General features: G+C 48.9%; 1 protein-coding gene across 1 annotated transcript; it reads left to right on the top strand.

Annotated features, from left to right (window-relative positions):
- The first annotated feature begins 7,202 nt into the window (after window positions 1-7,202).
- On the top strand, window positions 7,203-17,070 carry LOC146869656 (uncharacterized). The gene is made up of 3 exons (XM_085654348.1): window positions 7,203-7,249; window positions 13,384-13,654; window positions 15,904-17,070. The coding sequence occupies exons 2-3, from the start codon at window positions 13,582-13,584 to the stop codon at window positions 16,572-16,574; spliced, it is 744 nt and encodes a 247-aa protein (XP_085510474.1). The 5' UTR covers window positions 7,203-7,249; window positions 13,384-13,581; the 3' UTR covers window positions 16,575-17,070.
- Window positions 17,071-17,295: the final 225 nt, after the last annotated feature.

Here is a 17,295-nt window from a genome sequence, read left to right as displayed (position 1 = left end):
AACGTCCCGTACGGAGCGAACTTTGTACGAACACTACCCCGGGTACACTTGGGCCCAGGGTACGAGTCGTACGGACCCCCCACCCCACATGCGCATGTACGCGCCGTACCCCAGCACCCGCGTATATACGCGCCGGACCCCCCCACCTCAGCACCCGCACCTGTATGTGCTGTACCCCAGCACCCGCGTATGTACGGGTCGTACCCCCCCACCCCAGCACCCGCGCATGTATGTGCCGTACCCCAGCACCCGCGTATGTAAGCGCCGTACCCCCACCACAGCACCCACGTATGTACGTGCTGTACCCCCCCACCCCAGCACCCACGCATGTACGCGCCGTACCCCCACCCCAGCACCCGCGTATGTACGCGCCGTACCCTCCCACCCCAGCACCCGTGCATGTACGTGCCATACCCCCCACCCCAGCACCTGGGCATGTACGCGCCGTACCCCAGCACCCGCGTATGTCCGCGCCGTACCACCCCACTCCAGCACACGCGTATGTAACTGCCGTACCCCCCACCCCAGCCCCGTACTTGGACGCACCGTACCCCAACACCGTACCCCAGCATCCCCCCATGTACGCGCCGTACCCCAGCACCCGCGTATGTAAACGCCGTACCCCCCACCACAGCACCCGCGTATGTATGCCCCGTAACCCCCACCCCAGCCCCGTACTTGGACGCACCGTACCCCAACACCGTACCCCAGCATCGCGTATGTACGAGTCGTACAACACCATTGCACATGTGAACACTGTACAACAACATAGCCATGGACGCACCTTACCTACGTGAAAAAGACTCGTACTGAACCAAGACACTGTAAAACAGCACAAGGACCGTCAATTCGACTCGCACAACACCACATAACAGGTCTTCAGGACAAAAAACAACTAAAAGACTGACCTGGCACATCCAAACAGTCAAACAGAGGCCCAAAATCACAACACACCCACCAAAAGTTCAAACACAGCCACACCCGCAAATGGACCAATAAAAAGGGCCCACAAAAACAAACCATGAGCCTTTGCAACAGACCCACTGCTGACAGACATCACACACAAACAACTGCACCCATACACCTTAACTCACACACCTTCACACAACCTCCTTCACACAGACCCCCTCTACACATACACACACACCTACACATTCACACCCACACACCCACAACCATCCACACCCACACCCTGCCCACAGACAAGAATCCAAAGTTCACAACGGAGGAGCTGGACATCCTTGTCAACGAAATCATCAGAGTCGAGCCACAGCTGTTTGGAACATTGGTCAGACAGACCAGCATATCCCAAAAAACTAGCCTGTGGCAGAGGATCGTCGATCAGGTGAATGCTGTTGCGCCCATCAGAAGGACCAGGAATGAATGTCAAGCCAGGTGGTACGATCTGTGCAGGGCAGTCAAGCGCAAAATGAACGAGGAATACGCCCAGAGTAACATCACAGGAGGTGGGCTGCCCCGCAGACCGGTACATTACCATCCCTGGGAGGAGAAGGTGATGGCCCTGCTTCTGCCGGTGGGAGTACACGGAGTCGAAGGAGTTCGAGAGCCTGGTGAGTACACAAACAACTCACGTAACATGGGGGGAATGGCATCCACACCCCAACTACAACAAATGCACTCACCTACCCCCAAGCCCTCACCTGACACAACCACACTCTAAACAACGCTCAGGCCACTAACATGAGTATGCCCCATTTACAAAGCAAGGCCATGCCATGTCCCAGCCTACACAAACCACAAACCCAAGACAGGATGTCCGGGATGCTGGGTGGATGGGGCTCACTAAACATATTGTACAACTCAGAAACAGACACCATTGCCCTCAGCCCATATGGCCCAGGTACATACACATGCACCATGCGCAATGCACAGGGACTGGCAAAGTACTGACAAGGTAGCTGACACTTGGATCTGCTGTAGGCAGCACAAGGCCCTCCTGTGACAACTGCAAAATCTAACACAAACATAACCAGCTCAGATATCTAGGACGGGAACTCACACTCACTGACATGGCAGCATGGTCCATGGGGGGACAGATACATCACCTGGGAGACCAACTGCCAAATCAGACTACACCCACCAGCAGGCACCGTCAATCAATCAACAATCGATCAGGGTACTTGTAAGGCGCGCTACTTACCTGTGAGGGTCTCAAGGCGCTGAGGGGGGGGGGTTCCAATACTGCTTGAAGAGACAGGTCTTGAGGAGTCATCAGAAGGCAAGTAGGTCTTGGGTCAGTCGTAGGTGGGTTGGGAGGGTGTTCCAGCTCCTGGCGGCGAGGTAGGAGAAGGATCTGCTGCAGGCGGGCGTACGTTGGATGCGGGGGACAGCTGCGAGGGCGAGGATGCCGGAGCGGAGCTTGCGGGTGGGGGTGTAGAAGCTGAGTCTGATGTGCAGGTAGGCCTGTCCAGCGGTGTGGAGTGCCTTGTGTGCGTGGCTGAGGAGCCTACAGGTAATCCTCTTGTCGATGTGGACCCAGTGCAGGTCTCTCAGGAGGGGTTGATGTGGCTGTGGCGGGGGGTGTTGACGATCACTTGTGCCGAGGCGTTGCAGAAGCGTAGTAACCGCCATTGGTATGTGGATGGGAGTCCTGCGTAGAGTGCAGTGGCGTAGTCCAGTCAGCTGCTGACATCCCAGGAGACACCCATGAGCCCTGCCCGCACAGAACAACTGAGCCAGTCTGACCTGGAGGGACAAAGTTCTCTGGCCACCCAGGAGGAGGCAAACAACCCTGCAAATGCCATCCCTCAGGGGTCCGGTAGACGCGATGTGCCCACAACAGCAGGCCAGGCTCGTGTGGGCAGGGGTGGTGGGAGTGGAGGCAGGCGGAGGCGCGAACCTGACCAGCCAGCTGAGGGAACCGGTATGTCACACATACGCTACATCTTGGAGACATACCGGCGTGACACCAGGGGCATCAGCCAGGTAGTGGGGACCCTCAAAGAGATTAAGAACCAGCAGGCCAAGCAACATGCCAGTCAACAACAACACCAAGGACGGATGGAGGCAAGACTGGCTGAGCTCCTGGCGGTGCAAACGGACATAAGCCGTTCACTCCGTCGGATCGCCGACAACATGGGCAACCCTCCCTGTGCCACCAGGCGAAGACCAGCACCAGCCACAGGGAGGGAGGAGGAGGAGGATTCGTCCGACAGAGCGTCCCAAGCATCGTCAAGGCCAGCATCTGAGGGTCCCGTAAGGAAGGTGGGTCGTCCACGGAAAAGACCGTGAGAGGCAGCGGACCATCCACATCTCCCAGGTCACCTGGCCTGGCACCTGGCCCTCTGGCGCAACAGCAGCACCTCATCCAATGACATTCTCTGCCACATGGACTTGCTGGTCACAGTCTGACCAATGATGACCAACACTGTGGTCTGGACTCTGATGACTCCAACTGACAAGGATGCCATCTCCCCCTGTGAACTTTGGATTCCATGCACACTGTATAGCACCTATTTGTCCACACTAAACAGGCCCCCCACCGAGAATAAATCTCTTTTTCTACAATTACATGTTGCATTCATTTTGCATGAGTACACAACCTACGTGTGGGGAAATGTCAAACTATGCATGAGTGTTGAACTAACTCCAGCCATCCATACCCTGGAATCTGAGTCTGGGACAGGACACACATGGGTCACAATGTATCATACTATACAGACATGGAGCACAATACTCACCCGTGATGGCCTCAAGCTGCTGAGGGGAGGCATGCATTACTGTGCGGACAGACCAATTGGGAAGAGTATCATGAAGGCGTAGAGGTCATGGCTCATGTGGATGTTGCCGGGGAGGGAGTAGCAGGTATGTCTTGCCAGGTGGGAGAACTATGTCCTGCATGCTGGAGTACGGTGGATGTGAAGAATGGTGGCCAGGGTAAGGTTGGATGCACGGAGTTGGCACAACGGGGTCTCGGATGACAGACGGCCAAGGTTGGTGTGGGGTCTGGGTTTGTGGCCTGCCTTCTGAGTGTGGGTGAGGAGTCTGAAGGTCATCCTGCAGCACACATTGATACATTGCAGCTATCTCTGGTGGACGGTGATGTGGCTGGGGCGCAGGATGTTGAAGCTGAGGTGTGCACATGCAGCCTGGATGTGGACTGGTTTCCCGGGTGTTAGGATGTACTTGCTCCGTAGAGGGCGGGGCAGTAGTTGACACGGCTGGTGTCGTGGTCCTGGGGCATGGTCTGTCTTTCCTTGGAGTGGATCTATCTGTGGATCATGTGCATCATGCAGAGGGTGTTGCACCCTGAGGTACAGATGCTGGTGATTAGCATGGCAAATGTGAGTGACAAATCCATGATGCACACCATCTTGTGTGCGTGGACACTGGGTGCATGTGCAGGGCTCTTGCGGGTGGGACACAAGCAGTTGACCCACCTGTAAGGGGACAATCCTCAGATGATTACCTTAGTCCTGTACAAGTTCAGCCTCAGGTGGCTGATGTTCAGCAATCCATCAATGGATCTCATGCCTTCTTGAATGTTGGAACTGCCAATGACTGTGTCTTTGGCGAGGGTGAGGAGCACCTGGCTGTCAATGGCATACGAGCTGATGAAGAGGTGCTGTGTGCATGTGATGCCGGTGAGGGGGACCTGGACACATTGAGGATTGACACGCTGAGAGATGATACCTGGGCCATGTGCCAGATTATGCCACTATACTACAGGCTGAAGGCTTGAGTCCCACTCCCATGGCCTTGCTGGTGTACGGAGCCGGTGGGGAGTAGGAGGGACATTACCTGGTTGGTCTGACAGGGCCTGGAAGGCGGGGCAGCGCTGTGTAGGCAGTTGGAGTTGCACAATCATCATGCAAAGGTGTCGTGTGTGCGCCTAGGGTATGCCTGAGAGCAGGCGGTAGCTCCTCGGATGGACAATGCTTGGAGGGTGGCTGCAACATCAGACTGTAGTGTGATGTGGGTCATGTAAGGACATGAGGTTCGTGCAATGTGCACGTTGCATGCGCTGACGGTCCAGCCTTTGGCACCGCGTGGGCGCAACAGTGGCACAGACAAGCTGATGCCAGCCAAATGAATGGGTGGAGGGAGGAAGGGAGGAGCATCTTTGAGGTGTGTGTGTTGCCGAATCTGTAAACTCTCTGTGCCCTCGCTGCAGGGGCAGCAGCAGCAGGTGGCATGACCTGGAAACTATGCCACTAGTTGCACACAAAGACAAGGATGTCAGAAAGGACTACTGCAACAGGAGTATGTAAAGGAGGAGTGTCCGGTTTCCCATGGCACACCCAGAGACAATGGATGCACAATCCCCAAAGATGACTGACACCGGATCATGAAACTGAAGGACGAGCTGCGCACAGGATACACACCCTGTGGTGTATACCAATATACCTCAGGATGAGGCATTGGCAGTCATGAAATACAAATTGGATGAAAGAGATCGCCCTCACCAAGTTCCCACCGAGTTTATAATACCCTTAGCAACTCTGTGCCTAAAAAACAATTTTTTCAATTTTAAAGAAAATTTGTATCTCCAAGTTTCAGGAGTAGCAATGGGTTGCAGCTTCTCACCAGACATAGCTAATCTGGTTATGGCAGAATTCGAAAAGAGATGGATATATAGCGACACCAATCTATTCAAAATACATGTTAATTTTTGGTGTCGCTATATAGATGATATCTTCATGATTTGGGATGGAGATGACACACAATTAACGGATTTCCATAACTGGTTAAATTCAAGAAACGCTGAATTCAATTTCACAAAGTGTGTCGATCACATGAAGATAAACTTTCTAGATGTGTTTATCCAACAGGAGAATGGAATATTAGGGGTTTGTCTGTATACGAAGCCTACAGACCGCAATACCCTGTTACATTTTACAAGTAGCCACCCGCGTACAATAATAGAAAATTTTCCATATGGGCAATTTCTTCGTGTAAGGAGGAATTGTACAAACAAAACAGACTATTTCACTAATGCAGAGATACTTAAAGACAAACTTATAGCACAAGGGTATCCAAAATAATTAGTGAAAGGTGCGCTTAAAAGAGCATGGTACACCCCAAGAGAAGTCCTACTTGTCCCAAAACTATAAGATAAGAATACTCCACTGACATGTGTACTCACCTATGATCCTGAAGCAAATAAGGTCAAGAAAATCATCCAAAAAAAATGGAAATTAATTGAATTTTTAGGAATTCCGAAACCCCTTTTTGCTTTCAAAAAAGGTAGAAATATCCGGCAACAACTGGTGAGAGCTACAAGACAGACTGAATTGCCTAAAAAAGATTTGAGGAGACTCCTTAAATTGCCACCTGTGGTGGGTCATTTTCAATGCCAAAATTGTTTGGCATGCAATTTAATGGAAGATTCCAAACAATTGGATATCAATGGCCAGACACACTATCAAAAGATATTTTCCAACTGTAATTCTAAAAATGCAATATATTGCATAAAGTGCCCATGTAATAAATATTACATAGGTCAGACGATACAACCTATAAAGAAACTCATATTGCAGCACAAATCGAGGATCAAATGTAAAGTCCAAGGGGCTCCCTAGGTACAACACTTTCAGAACCAAAATCATTCTGAAAATGATCTAAAATGGTCAGTACTGTGTCTAGTTGGAAATCTAGAAAGAGCAGAACTTCAAACGAAACTCAACAGATTGGAAGCAAGGTTGATAACAAAATATCACACAACAACATTGGGCCTCAATGATAAAGATGAAATGTGGGCACTATTGCAGTAATCGACCAACATTAGAGTAGGTGTGAGTCCCTTGAATACATATATATGATTGTTTGCATGTTCCTTGGATTGTATTTCCTTCAAATTGGTTTTCAAAAATATCCATTGCTGATGCAAAGATTGTAAGGAGTGGCGGTTTCACATTGGGTTATAAGGTGTGTTCATATTTATTTTTGTTTTCTATTATTATCTATTATTTGGTATTATATAGTTCTTAAAATAATTGATAGGGGACGTTAGTTACCTTCTAGTACATGCATAGACTAGATTATGTAGTACCATTCATATAAGAATATGAAATTACCCACAAGTCACTTTTTCTGTAAACGGGTTCCCTTTAAAAACTATTAGTCCTTCGTTGCGTTTGGTTAAACAGGCAATAACGATGTCCTTCTATTGTTTCTATGGCTGACGCTGCCGTATATACACGTACTTCCGCATCACGTGATTTCTGACGTGTGCAGTGTGCGGTGCAGAGACGGATCGTTAGTAGCGTGCCCATTTGAGTTGTTTAAGGTAAGGAAGGGTTTAAAGGAAATCTTGAGGTAGAGATAGTAATTAAGGCGGTATGAGCTTAAGAGTAATTACTATACTTCCGTTTTCTAATACAGGTGAAGCGAAGGATATTCCGAGTATTCCCTTGAAAAAATGAATAATATGACGAGGCTCCGTATTACGGGGGATTAGAGATTTGAAAGGTAGGATGTGTTTTGGATTATTTTTAGAGTGGCTTAGATAGTGCGGCCAAACGTTGTGGCAAGTTACATCTGCTCTTTGTTTTCGTAACAAGAAACGAATAAAAGGGATCTTGTTGAAGAGTTACGGAAAATAAGAAAATAAAAAGGTTCCAGGATATAAAAATGTGGAATAACATAAAGACATTCATCAGTAAGTAAATATATCCAATAGTGGTGTTGGGATCAATATATTCATATATAAAGATATGCTCCTAACATAATAATTATTTTGTTTTCAGCGCTATAAGACAGAGAAAGGAAAGGGGGAGAATTTCTGTATTTTTCGAAAAACATTTTTGCAGTAAATAGGTAATATATTTTTCCTCTGGCATTTTGCCATACGAATTTTTGGAAGGATTATAATTAAAGTAGGATGGTATTGGTTAAGGGCTTTTTTCTACATGCACTTCACTTTCTTGGTAAGGTAGAACACGTTTTAAATGGTTGAAGTACACTATTTGGTGTGTTTTATTTATCATTTTCTGTGGCCCGCCTCTTCAGAGTTTGTAATATAATGGAATTCTATTTTTATAGGATATGTTCCTGTGTATATAGTGTACATAAATACAAGTGTTATTGTATATATTGATTAAAAGGAATATTTAATGTGTTCCTTTAGGTTGAACTTTATGAGGTTATACGTTCTACTGCCCTAGTCCTGATGAGGCCTAAAGATTAATTTTGGCTGAAACGCGTCGACAACGATTTTGAAGACACTCGTGTGATTTTGCTTTGGTTTAGTAGTAAAGAGTAAAGAGTACTTCAATAAGGTGGAGGTTGTAATTATAAGATCTCGAAGTAACTCTTAAAGAGTGATCTTCTACATATATAGGAATGCTCTCGTAAAATAATTTTATAGGCATCCTAATTGAAAAATAGGGCATTTTTTAAATGTATATGTTCAGTTTTCTCTTTTATGTATATAAGTATTGTAAATATTGTAAATGTCTGTGTGTATCTATATAAAAGAAGGATTCTTATATAATTGTGTGGAAGATGTTAAGTATAAAATAAATATACTCACCCATACATAACCTAATAGGTTTTAAAAAAAAAAATGTTTTTTCTTTGTTGGAATTGTTTTTGATGTTTATGTGAAATATAACAAAATAAGTGTTTTTTTTTCTTTGTTGGAATTGCCTTTGATGTTTATGTGAAATATAACAAAATAAGTTTTTTTTTTTTTAAAGAATATAACTCAGGGGAAGAGATAATTTATCTATCTTTTTCACCAAAAATACATGTGACATTATTTGTCCCGAGGCATTATTTTCATTTATTAGTGTTTATATACCCAGATGTCGGAGGGTTACTAATTTGGGTTCCCCCCCTTTTTTTGAACAGGATACACACCCTCAGCAGGTGTTGACGGTCTGTTGTGGCAACCAACATGCCCAAATACATACACAACCATGGACATCATGCACAATGGACATTCAAATCCCTGAAGAACTGCATGCATGTTGCTAAACTACACATAGACTCATATGCACAATCTTTGACAACTATGCCAGAGATGCCGCATGCAAAGTGGCAAGAGACCTGCAGTGACAGAGATGAGGCACCTTGGAGGGTGAGGTACACCTTTATTACTCAGGTTCACTCCTAGGGAAATGCATCAATATGAACAGACTCACAGGTCATTTGGCAGAACATGTGGGACCTACACTGGACACCCCCTTCACAACACAGATGCTGTAAATCCATTGAACTGGCACACAAGTGAAGTGTGTGAGCCAAACACCCCCTGCTGCACACGGAGGGGCTTCAATTCCCCATGTATCCTCTCATTGGGATGTCCCACACTATGTCCACCCGTAGCATCCCGTATGTTTGAGAGGGAAGTTGTACACACATTGATGCCTTCATCAGAATCCACAGTCCCATCACAGATGACTGCTACGAAGGGTGACTATCAATACATGGGAGTCATGCAACATGTCATGTGCCCCATGGTGAGTCGACATGTATGTATAGTAACACAACATGCACAGGAGCAGTGCCCACACATTACAAACACCTACCAAAACCAAAATGCCGTGCAGCAATCCTTAACCAAATAGACTTTTCCCCATCTCCGTGCATGGGACGCTGATTCAGCACACGTTGCAATACTCATGAGGAATAGCGGGAGGCCAACGATGACACGAGCAGACAGCATGCAAAACTACCTGGGGATGACAGACACACAAGAAGTCAGGGAAGAGATTGTCATCCGCATGCATGGTCGTTTACTCTACAGGAATAAGTTTGTCACCATGCTATATTAAAATTGAGTGTCTAAGCTAAAATGTGTGGAAGGACATCATCACTCGAGTGACACATCTGAACCACATCTAAGTCACTTAGCATACAGTCAGCTGGAAACACACATTGCAACACATGCCACACAAGGCTCCAGGCGTGCACACTCAGACCCAGTGACTCACCATTATGAGAAGAAGTTGCGTATGAGCTGACTCCGGATGTCGTCGTCCTCCTCCTTCTCATCGTCACTTGCCTCGTGACCAAGCCCTTCATCCTCCACGGGAGGATGTTCCTGCTCATCCGGATCCAGGATGAGTGGCACAGCCTTCTCCACTGCCATGTTATGCAGCATGCAGCACACAAAGAAGATCTTGCAGGCCTTCACCGGTGCATATGGGAGGGACCCGCCTGTTTTGTGAAGGCACCGGAATCTGTTCTTCAGGAGGCCAAACGTCCTCTCAATCACTCGCCTGGTCTGCCCATGTGCGTTGTTGTAACGGTGATCTGCAGCTGTTCTGGGGTTGCGGAGGGGCGTCATCAGCCATGGCATGTTGGGATAGCCAGAGTCCCCTACATGGACACATCATGTAAAGAAGTGGGTCGGGAGATGCCATAAGATACAAAAATAGGGTGAAACAAAGGACAAACCCACCAACAAGACATGCTCGTTCGTTGTGCAGCCCCAGCATCATTTCTGGCACCCTGCTATGCCTCATGATGTAGGCATTGTCTGCTGACCCTGGAAAACGTGCACAGACATGGGAAATCAGCATGTTAGCAAGACACACCACAAGGGCATTTATAGAGTGGTAATGTTTACGGTTGTGATAGGTGACCTCCTGTGCCTGTGGTGGTACCAAAGCCACATGTGTCCCATCAATAGACCCAATTACATGGGGCATCCCTCCCAGGGCATAGAACTCACCCTTGACACCTGTCAACTGCTCACGAGTTGGAAAATGGATGAATTCATCCAGGTGCTCCAACATGGCTTCTAAAAAATCATGCAGGACACGGCTGAACATGGTCTGTGACATGCCACCCAAATCAGCTATGGTGAATTGAAACGTACCGATGGCAAAGAAATGTAGGGCTGCCATCACCTTCATCTTGGGGGTCAGCGCAGTAGGATACCTGTGTCGCGGTTGGAGGTATTGTTCAAGCTTTGCGGTCAAGTTCTAAATCAACTGTTGCGAGAAGCGGTAACGTCTTATGCAGTCACGTTCCCTCATGGCAGCCAAGTCTGGCATTGGTCGGGGGAGAGGCGGTGCCCTGCAGAAAATTGGAAGGAATAACGAAGAGTGAGTACCTAACAACATCAATGTCAATGAACTGAGCACATGCTCAACTGCTACTACACATCTGCTAAATACAGAGTCAGGTCTGTGCTATACATCCAGGACACGTATGCCAGCCAGGTGATACTCCTACGACAAGCCAGCTACACCCGTTGATAGTCCAGTTCTACATGACATGGCCCGAAACTAGCTGTGGGCCAGTGTAAGTGAACAGCCAGAGACATCACAGGAGTGACATACATCCACATATCTGCATTTGAAGGATGTCATCTCATACAGACTGCTGGCGGCAATCTAGACGCACAGGTCACATGTCATTGGAAATGTACAGATCATACACATAGCGATGAAGGGGTACACGTGAAAAACGAAAACACAGACATGGATACGGCGCAGATATGTCCTCATGTCATAAAATCATCTTTGAAGCATCCAGACACACGTAACGTGTGAATCCACATGTGGCATGGTGTGCGTATATGTGTGCCATGCACATCTACACACAGACACATGTTGGATGCAGCAACAGCAGATGCAGTTGACGGAACAACAACAGCAAGCTCATGGGAACACATGACTCGCACAGGACATAGTCACATCGGGGCACGCTGGTACTTAGATGTCAGGTGTTAGTGTCCCTGTCCCTGGCATCAGGGGACATTTGCGGGTGTTGGTGACTGTGCCATACCAGTGATGCAGTGCTTGACATGTTTGTACTACATGCACACATGTGCAAAGTGGGAAGGGGAAGTGTGCCACATACTGCCCCATCACACGTGACATGTGTACACAGGTCATCACACATCTATTGTGCTAAAACATGAGGAGACATATGCCACATCACTGCCTGACACACCTAGGCCCTGCACATGAAGGACTGCAATGACTATGACTTGATGTACAGCTGTGCACGAGTCTGACACCTCCATTCTATTCGTGTGCGCCTCCTATCATCTGTGTAAGCTGTGAAACGCACCGTACACACGCTCTGAGGGCGTGTGAACGGTCCGTATCATCACATTGGTGTTCCCGCCGGAGTACGGGTGTGTGTACGGACCGTACACACGTACGTGTACTACCAGTGTGTACACGTACGTGTACGAGCAGTGTGTACACGTACGTGGACTACCAGTGTGTACATGTACGTGTACGACCAGTGTGTACACCTACGTGTACTACCAGTGTGTATCTGACCAATCACTATGTACTCCTCCAAATGAATGCCCCTCAGCAAGACAGATATAAGTCAGCCAGAATCCATGAGAGGGCACTTGCCTGCACAACTTTCCTGTTGACAACACTGCTGCTGTCTGTGCTTCCTCTGGCACCATGTCAAGGTCTGTGGAGAGGGCCCAGCCTTTCACCCATGTGGCGAATGAGGCATTGCTTGATGTAATCCTCCCACAGTACCCCAGCCTGTATGGGAGACCAGGGGAGCAGGTGAGTGCTGACTCCACTACCTTTGACTGTGCACCTTTTTTGTGACTGTCACTTCTGGCATTGTGTCCAGGTGTGACAGACATGCAATGTTGTTTAGAGTGGGTCCCAGGGGTGGGAATGGCTTATGTCTCTCATGCAGAGCATGATGTAGTTCCTGTGTGCACTCCTCACTTGCATTGTGCTTACTGTGAAATTCACTGCATAGTGCATGGCACATTCAGCCTGCCCAATCCTTAGGGCAATTTTTGTCCTATTGTCCAGAGGTGATTCCCTGCCCCCCCCCGGTGTGACAGGTGACTGTACCCACAGATGTGTGTGAGTTGAGTGGAGCTGTGGTGAGAGTGTCCAAATGATGTGTACGCCCCCTGGACATTGATGTGTGTGAATGTTCCTTGTCATGTGGGTGAGTGTCTATGTGGAGTGTTGCACCCCAGCTGCATGGAGGAGGCAACAGCTCCACCAATCTCATGTGAGAAGTAAGCCGTGCAGAGTGTCTGACTTGCTGAGCTAGCACCACACCTGTGACACCCCACAGGCAAGTGACACATGTGCAGAGTGAGGTTTGTATCCGCTGTTGCCAATGGCAGGTGATTGATCTGTGCCTGTGTGTGTCTGTGTACTCTGCTGAGGTTGCGTCAGTGGCCTGGGGCATGTGACTGCTTGGAGGTGCTGTCCATCAGCCTGGTGTTGCATGTGATGCACAGCTTGTGCCATGATCATGGAGTGTGTTGCACCCCTCATGCCACCTGTGTACTTTCAATGCCATGTAGTGCATTGGGGCTTCCACATAGGCTAATGTCCCTATGACAAAGGTGCTATTTGTTGCCAGCATACTATGCCCAGTTCAACATATCAAAGATGTTCAAATGTGTGTCTCTGTGACATGGAGCAGGTGTAGTGATGTTGTCTCACTTTGTCATCCTTACAGGTAAATGCCTACGCCAAGTGGGAGATATGGAAGCAGGCCGTCAGGGCCGTGAGATCTGTGGAGGGTCGCAGTCGGCGCCTCGCCCAGGTGAGGAAACGCTGGCAGGACATCCGGTGCTGGACCCGGAGGATCGCCCGGTGGCAACTGAAAGACTCATCTCCACACAAGCACGGCGGGGGCCGACGACTGACCCAACAGATGAAGCGTGTCCTGGCGGTGGTCTTCCCTGACTTGGATAGGCGGTTACAGGAGTTGCAGCAGCAGGAAGGGGGTAGGTACATGTGTGTTTGTTGTGTGTCACCAGCTTTTGGAAGTGCTCAGTCGCCTGGATACACAGCGAGGGTTAATTTGTGCAGTGCATATCCTGTTCCCCAAAGTCAAACGGGGCTGTTCCTCCTCCCTTCCCCTAAATGACATGTGTTCCCTGGTCTGTGTGTAATCACTATTGCACATGGTCATCTAGGCTGCCAGTTAATCCAAGTGCACATTGCTTTCTGCATCATATGGGGGGGGGGAAATCTGAGACATGTGTTGTTATCTTGCCTGTGCCCTGTCCTGTTCAGTCATTTGGGGTCCATATTAGTTGGCAATGATGCTGAGTCTCAACATAGGAGTGTGATTTTTCAAATGAACAGACTTGCAGCATGCATGACCGATGTTGTGGCCTCAGACATGATGTGCATGAGTGGGACATATGCATAATGCCGGGACGGTAGCTCATGTTACAGTCAGATAATTCCAGCACCATGGAGCAGTGTTCCCACTACAGTCCCCTAAGCCACCCTTGCATCGGAATCATGTGTGTCTTCCAACACTGTGCCCATTCTCTGTGTGTTCAGCATAGTTTGGCCTCTGTGGCATAGTTCCCTGCCCTCATTTGTATTTATCTAAAGTGTGCTACATGTGCCCATTGTACAGGCTGCCCCCATTTTGCTTGTGCATCCTCACACTGGGCAGTGCCTGTGTGTCTATGTACAACTATCTGTTGATGGTTGTTGGTCACAAATATGTGTTGGCAGCCTCACGAGGTGATGTGGAGTACATTTAGGAATTCTTGATGCACATTTGAGTAAACCCAGATTAAGAGGTGTCACTTCAGGATCTGTCTCAATCACATTGTCTCAGGTATGGGGGGTTTGTGCGGGCAAGGCCTACATGTCCAAATCTTATGTATCCTTGCCGGGTCTGACCTGTGTGTGATAATTGTCTGGACAGACACTCAACATGCAGTGACCCAGTCATGTTGTGCTGGATTTAATGTTTGTGCTTTGCAGCATGTGTCAAAAATGTAAATACATGGCTCATGCTCATCCATTTTTGCCACCAGTGTGTGGTCGAGATGCTACGTAGTTTGGTCTGTGTGTGCTGACATCTGTGTGGACATTCTTGCTTGCCATGAGGGTATCTCCTCAGTGAAGGTGCTCCTTATCCAGACACATTGCAGGCCCATTAGCTAATGCATTGTCCTGTGTTTGGACATGTGTGCCACTCCACACGACAGGCAGTGGGTCAGATGTGTTGCCAACTGTGTCATCATGGTACGGATGGCCATGTGACAGGTGGCATGATTCAAGTTTTTAGTCAATAAGTATTGTACATTGGCACTCACTACACTTGTCAACATGTCTCAAGTTTTCATATGCTTCTTTTTGCTAGTTGGTTGTGAAGGACAATAATGTGCCTGCATGACAGATGTCTCCCAGGGAAGTGCAAAGTAAAGTACTTTTACACTTTCCGTGGACACGCTGGCACATTTTACTGGAAGGCACAGTTTGATTACCACTTGTTTTCTGATTATACATATCCATGTTCACACAGTGTGTTTGCATGTGCATAAGTCCTTGGTTGTTGCTGATACAAACTTACGAGTGTCAAGTCATCCAGACCACCGTGGTGCCACGTATATGTACTTACTGATACCCCATTTCTTATTTACAATGGGTTTTTAGAATTCGGCTGCCAGCTCATACAATGACTGTGTAAATGTATTTTTGTGTGCACATCATTGTGTGACTTCTGTCATACAGGCAGATGTGTCTTCTGTTCACAAAGTGGCACATTCACACATTCTAAACATGTACATTGTGTAAAGTGTTCGGAGTCCCAAGGGATTGCAATGTTTTTGGCTATGGTTTCCTAAGTACTCACAGGTCTCAGAGTGTGGGGACACCTTCAGCATTGAGGTGTGTTATTTGGCCTTGAGTGCCCCATTACCGTTTTGTTCACAGTGAACAAGAGGTGGCATGGATTCATATTCTTGCTGTACTCAACTGTCCCCAAACACTAGCTTCTCAGTATAATTCGATATCAAGTTATTTGCTGTTGTGTCTTGATCTCCATTGTTTCCAAGTGTCATGGTGGGTCAACCAACTGGGGTGTGCAGGGTTACATATGTGCGGACTATTCTAGATGTTACTCATGATGCATTTCCTGATATGCACTGTGACATTTTTATTGGGACTCATGTGTCTGTTGTATACAGGTGACTGATTATTTTCTGTCTCTTCACCTTGCCCACAGCATCATTGGAGGACACCAAGGGAGACACCTGCACGGACGTGGAGGAGGGATCCAGCACCGCTGCCACCACTGCTGCCGAGTTTGCGGGAGCAAGTGGCACGGAGGGCGAGGGGAGTCAGGCGGAGGACCTGTCTAGTGACAACACTGACTACGACGCTGACGGGTCCGATGCTGCACTCCTCCAGGGGGCGGAGGCTGCTACGACACCTGGCAGCAGCACTACATCTGTCACCGCCCCCTCCATTCCCATCACCGCCCTCCCAGTTGCTCCGGTCCCTTCTGTCCGTGCTAGGCAACACCGTGTCTCCTTCGTGTCAGACACCGTACCCCCTGCCCCTCTCCCCCCTGCTGCCCTCACTGCAGAGTCTGTGAACATTCTGCGGCAGTTGCAGGTTGGCCAGACATCGATGCTGAATGTCCTCCATGGCCACACCCGAATGATGACACAGATGGTGTCGTACATGGCGGGCATGTCATCAGCGATGTCTGACCAACGGATGTTGCTGAGGTCCATGGACTCTTCACTGACCGCAGCAGTGAGTCTCCTGCAGCACTTCGTCCCCCCCTACCCCTGCACCATCCACACTTCCCACTCCCATACCTGTCCCAAGCACACACAGACATTCACAAGCACGCACCCCACCAGACACAGGCAGCACACCACCACATAAGGGCAAGCGCACTCCTCCTGGCACGCACACAGGCATACACGCAGCCACAGTCCGAGGCAGCATGGTGCACTAACCAGTCCCTCCAAAGGCACTCCCCTCTACTCCCCTACCACACATCCTGAAAAAGAGGCCTCCTTGGCTGTGCTGGGCCTCAGCCCTGCTGTCTCTCCAGCCCGCAAACGGGAACGGCACTCCACGGGTAGGGGAGTTGAGTCCCCCCCTGTCCGCCCCCTCCCCCAGTAGCGCTGCACCCCATCACTCCGACCCCCCCCCTCCTTTGAGGCTGTGTTTTCTTCGGGAGAAGGGGAGACGCTGGACGACCTGGCAGCAGTGTGCAGCGCCGAGCTGACATCCACCTTTGGTGCTGCCCCACCCCCTGTGGTGGAGGCGTCCGTCCCTGCACCCACCACACCTACCCTTCCACCTCCTGTCCCTGCGGTGCCTGGTCCTTCCCCACATGATGCCCCCCCCAGTCGACAAACCTGAGGGTTCTAATGTGCAGGCAAGCTAGGGGAGACGCGTGGCCATGTGTCCCCCCCCAAGGACTTCAGATCTGGACTGGCCATGTGCCTTTGTAAATAGTGTCCTTAACTACATTTTCATTTAATGCTGAATAAAGCATTTTCTTTTCAGTTTGAACACATTTGCATTTCAGGTATTGATGTGGGTGCTGATGGTCCCGGAGTTGGGGTGGTGGTAATGTGTTATGTTTCAGGAAAAA

Source organism: Triturus cristatus, chromosome 1_1 (assembly GCF_964204655.1).
Source record: "Triturus cristatus chromosome 1_1, aTriCri1.1, whole genome shotgun sequence".
Classification (NCBI taxonomy): domain Eukaryota; kingdom Metazoa; phylum Chordata; class Amphibia; order Caudata; family Salamandridae; genus Triturus; species Triturus cristatus.
The sequence above is the reverse complement of the archived record's forward strand: the minus strand, read 5'-3'. Positions and strand labels throughout refer to the sequence as shown.

What these genes read in the sequence shown, in the direction of transcription:
- LOC146869656 (XM_085654348.1), top strand. Translation starts at nt 13,582, where the DNA reads ATGAAGCGTGTCCTGGCGGTGGTCTTCCCTGACTTGGATAGGCGGTTA. An exon ending in GTTGCAGCAGCAGGAAGGGG is followed by an intron (nt 13,655 to 15,903) that starts GTAGGTACATGT and finishes CCTTGCCCACAG; the next exon opens with CATCATTGGAGGACACCAAG.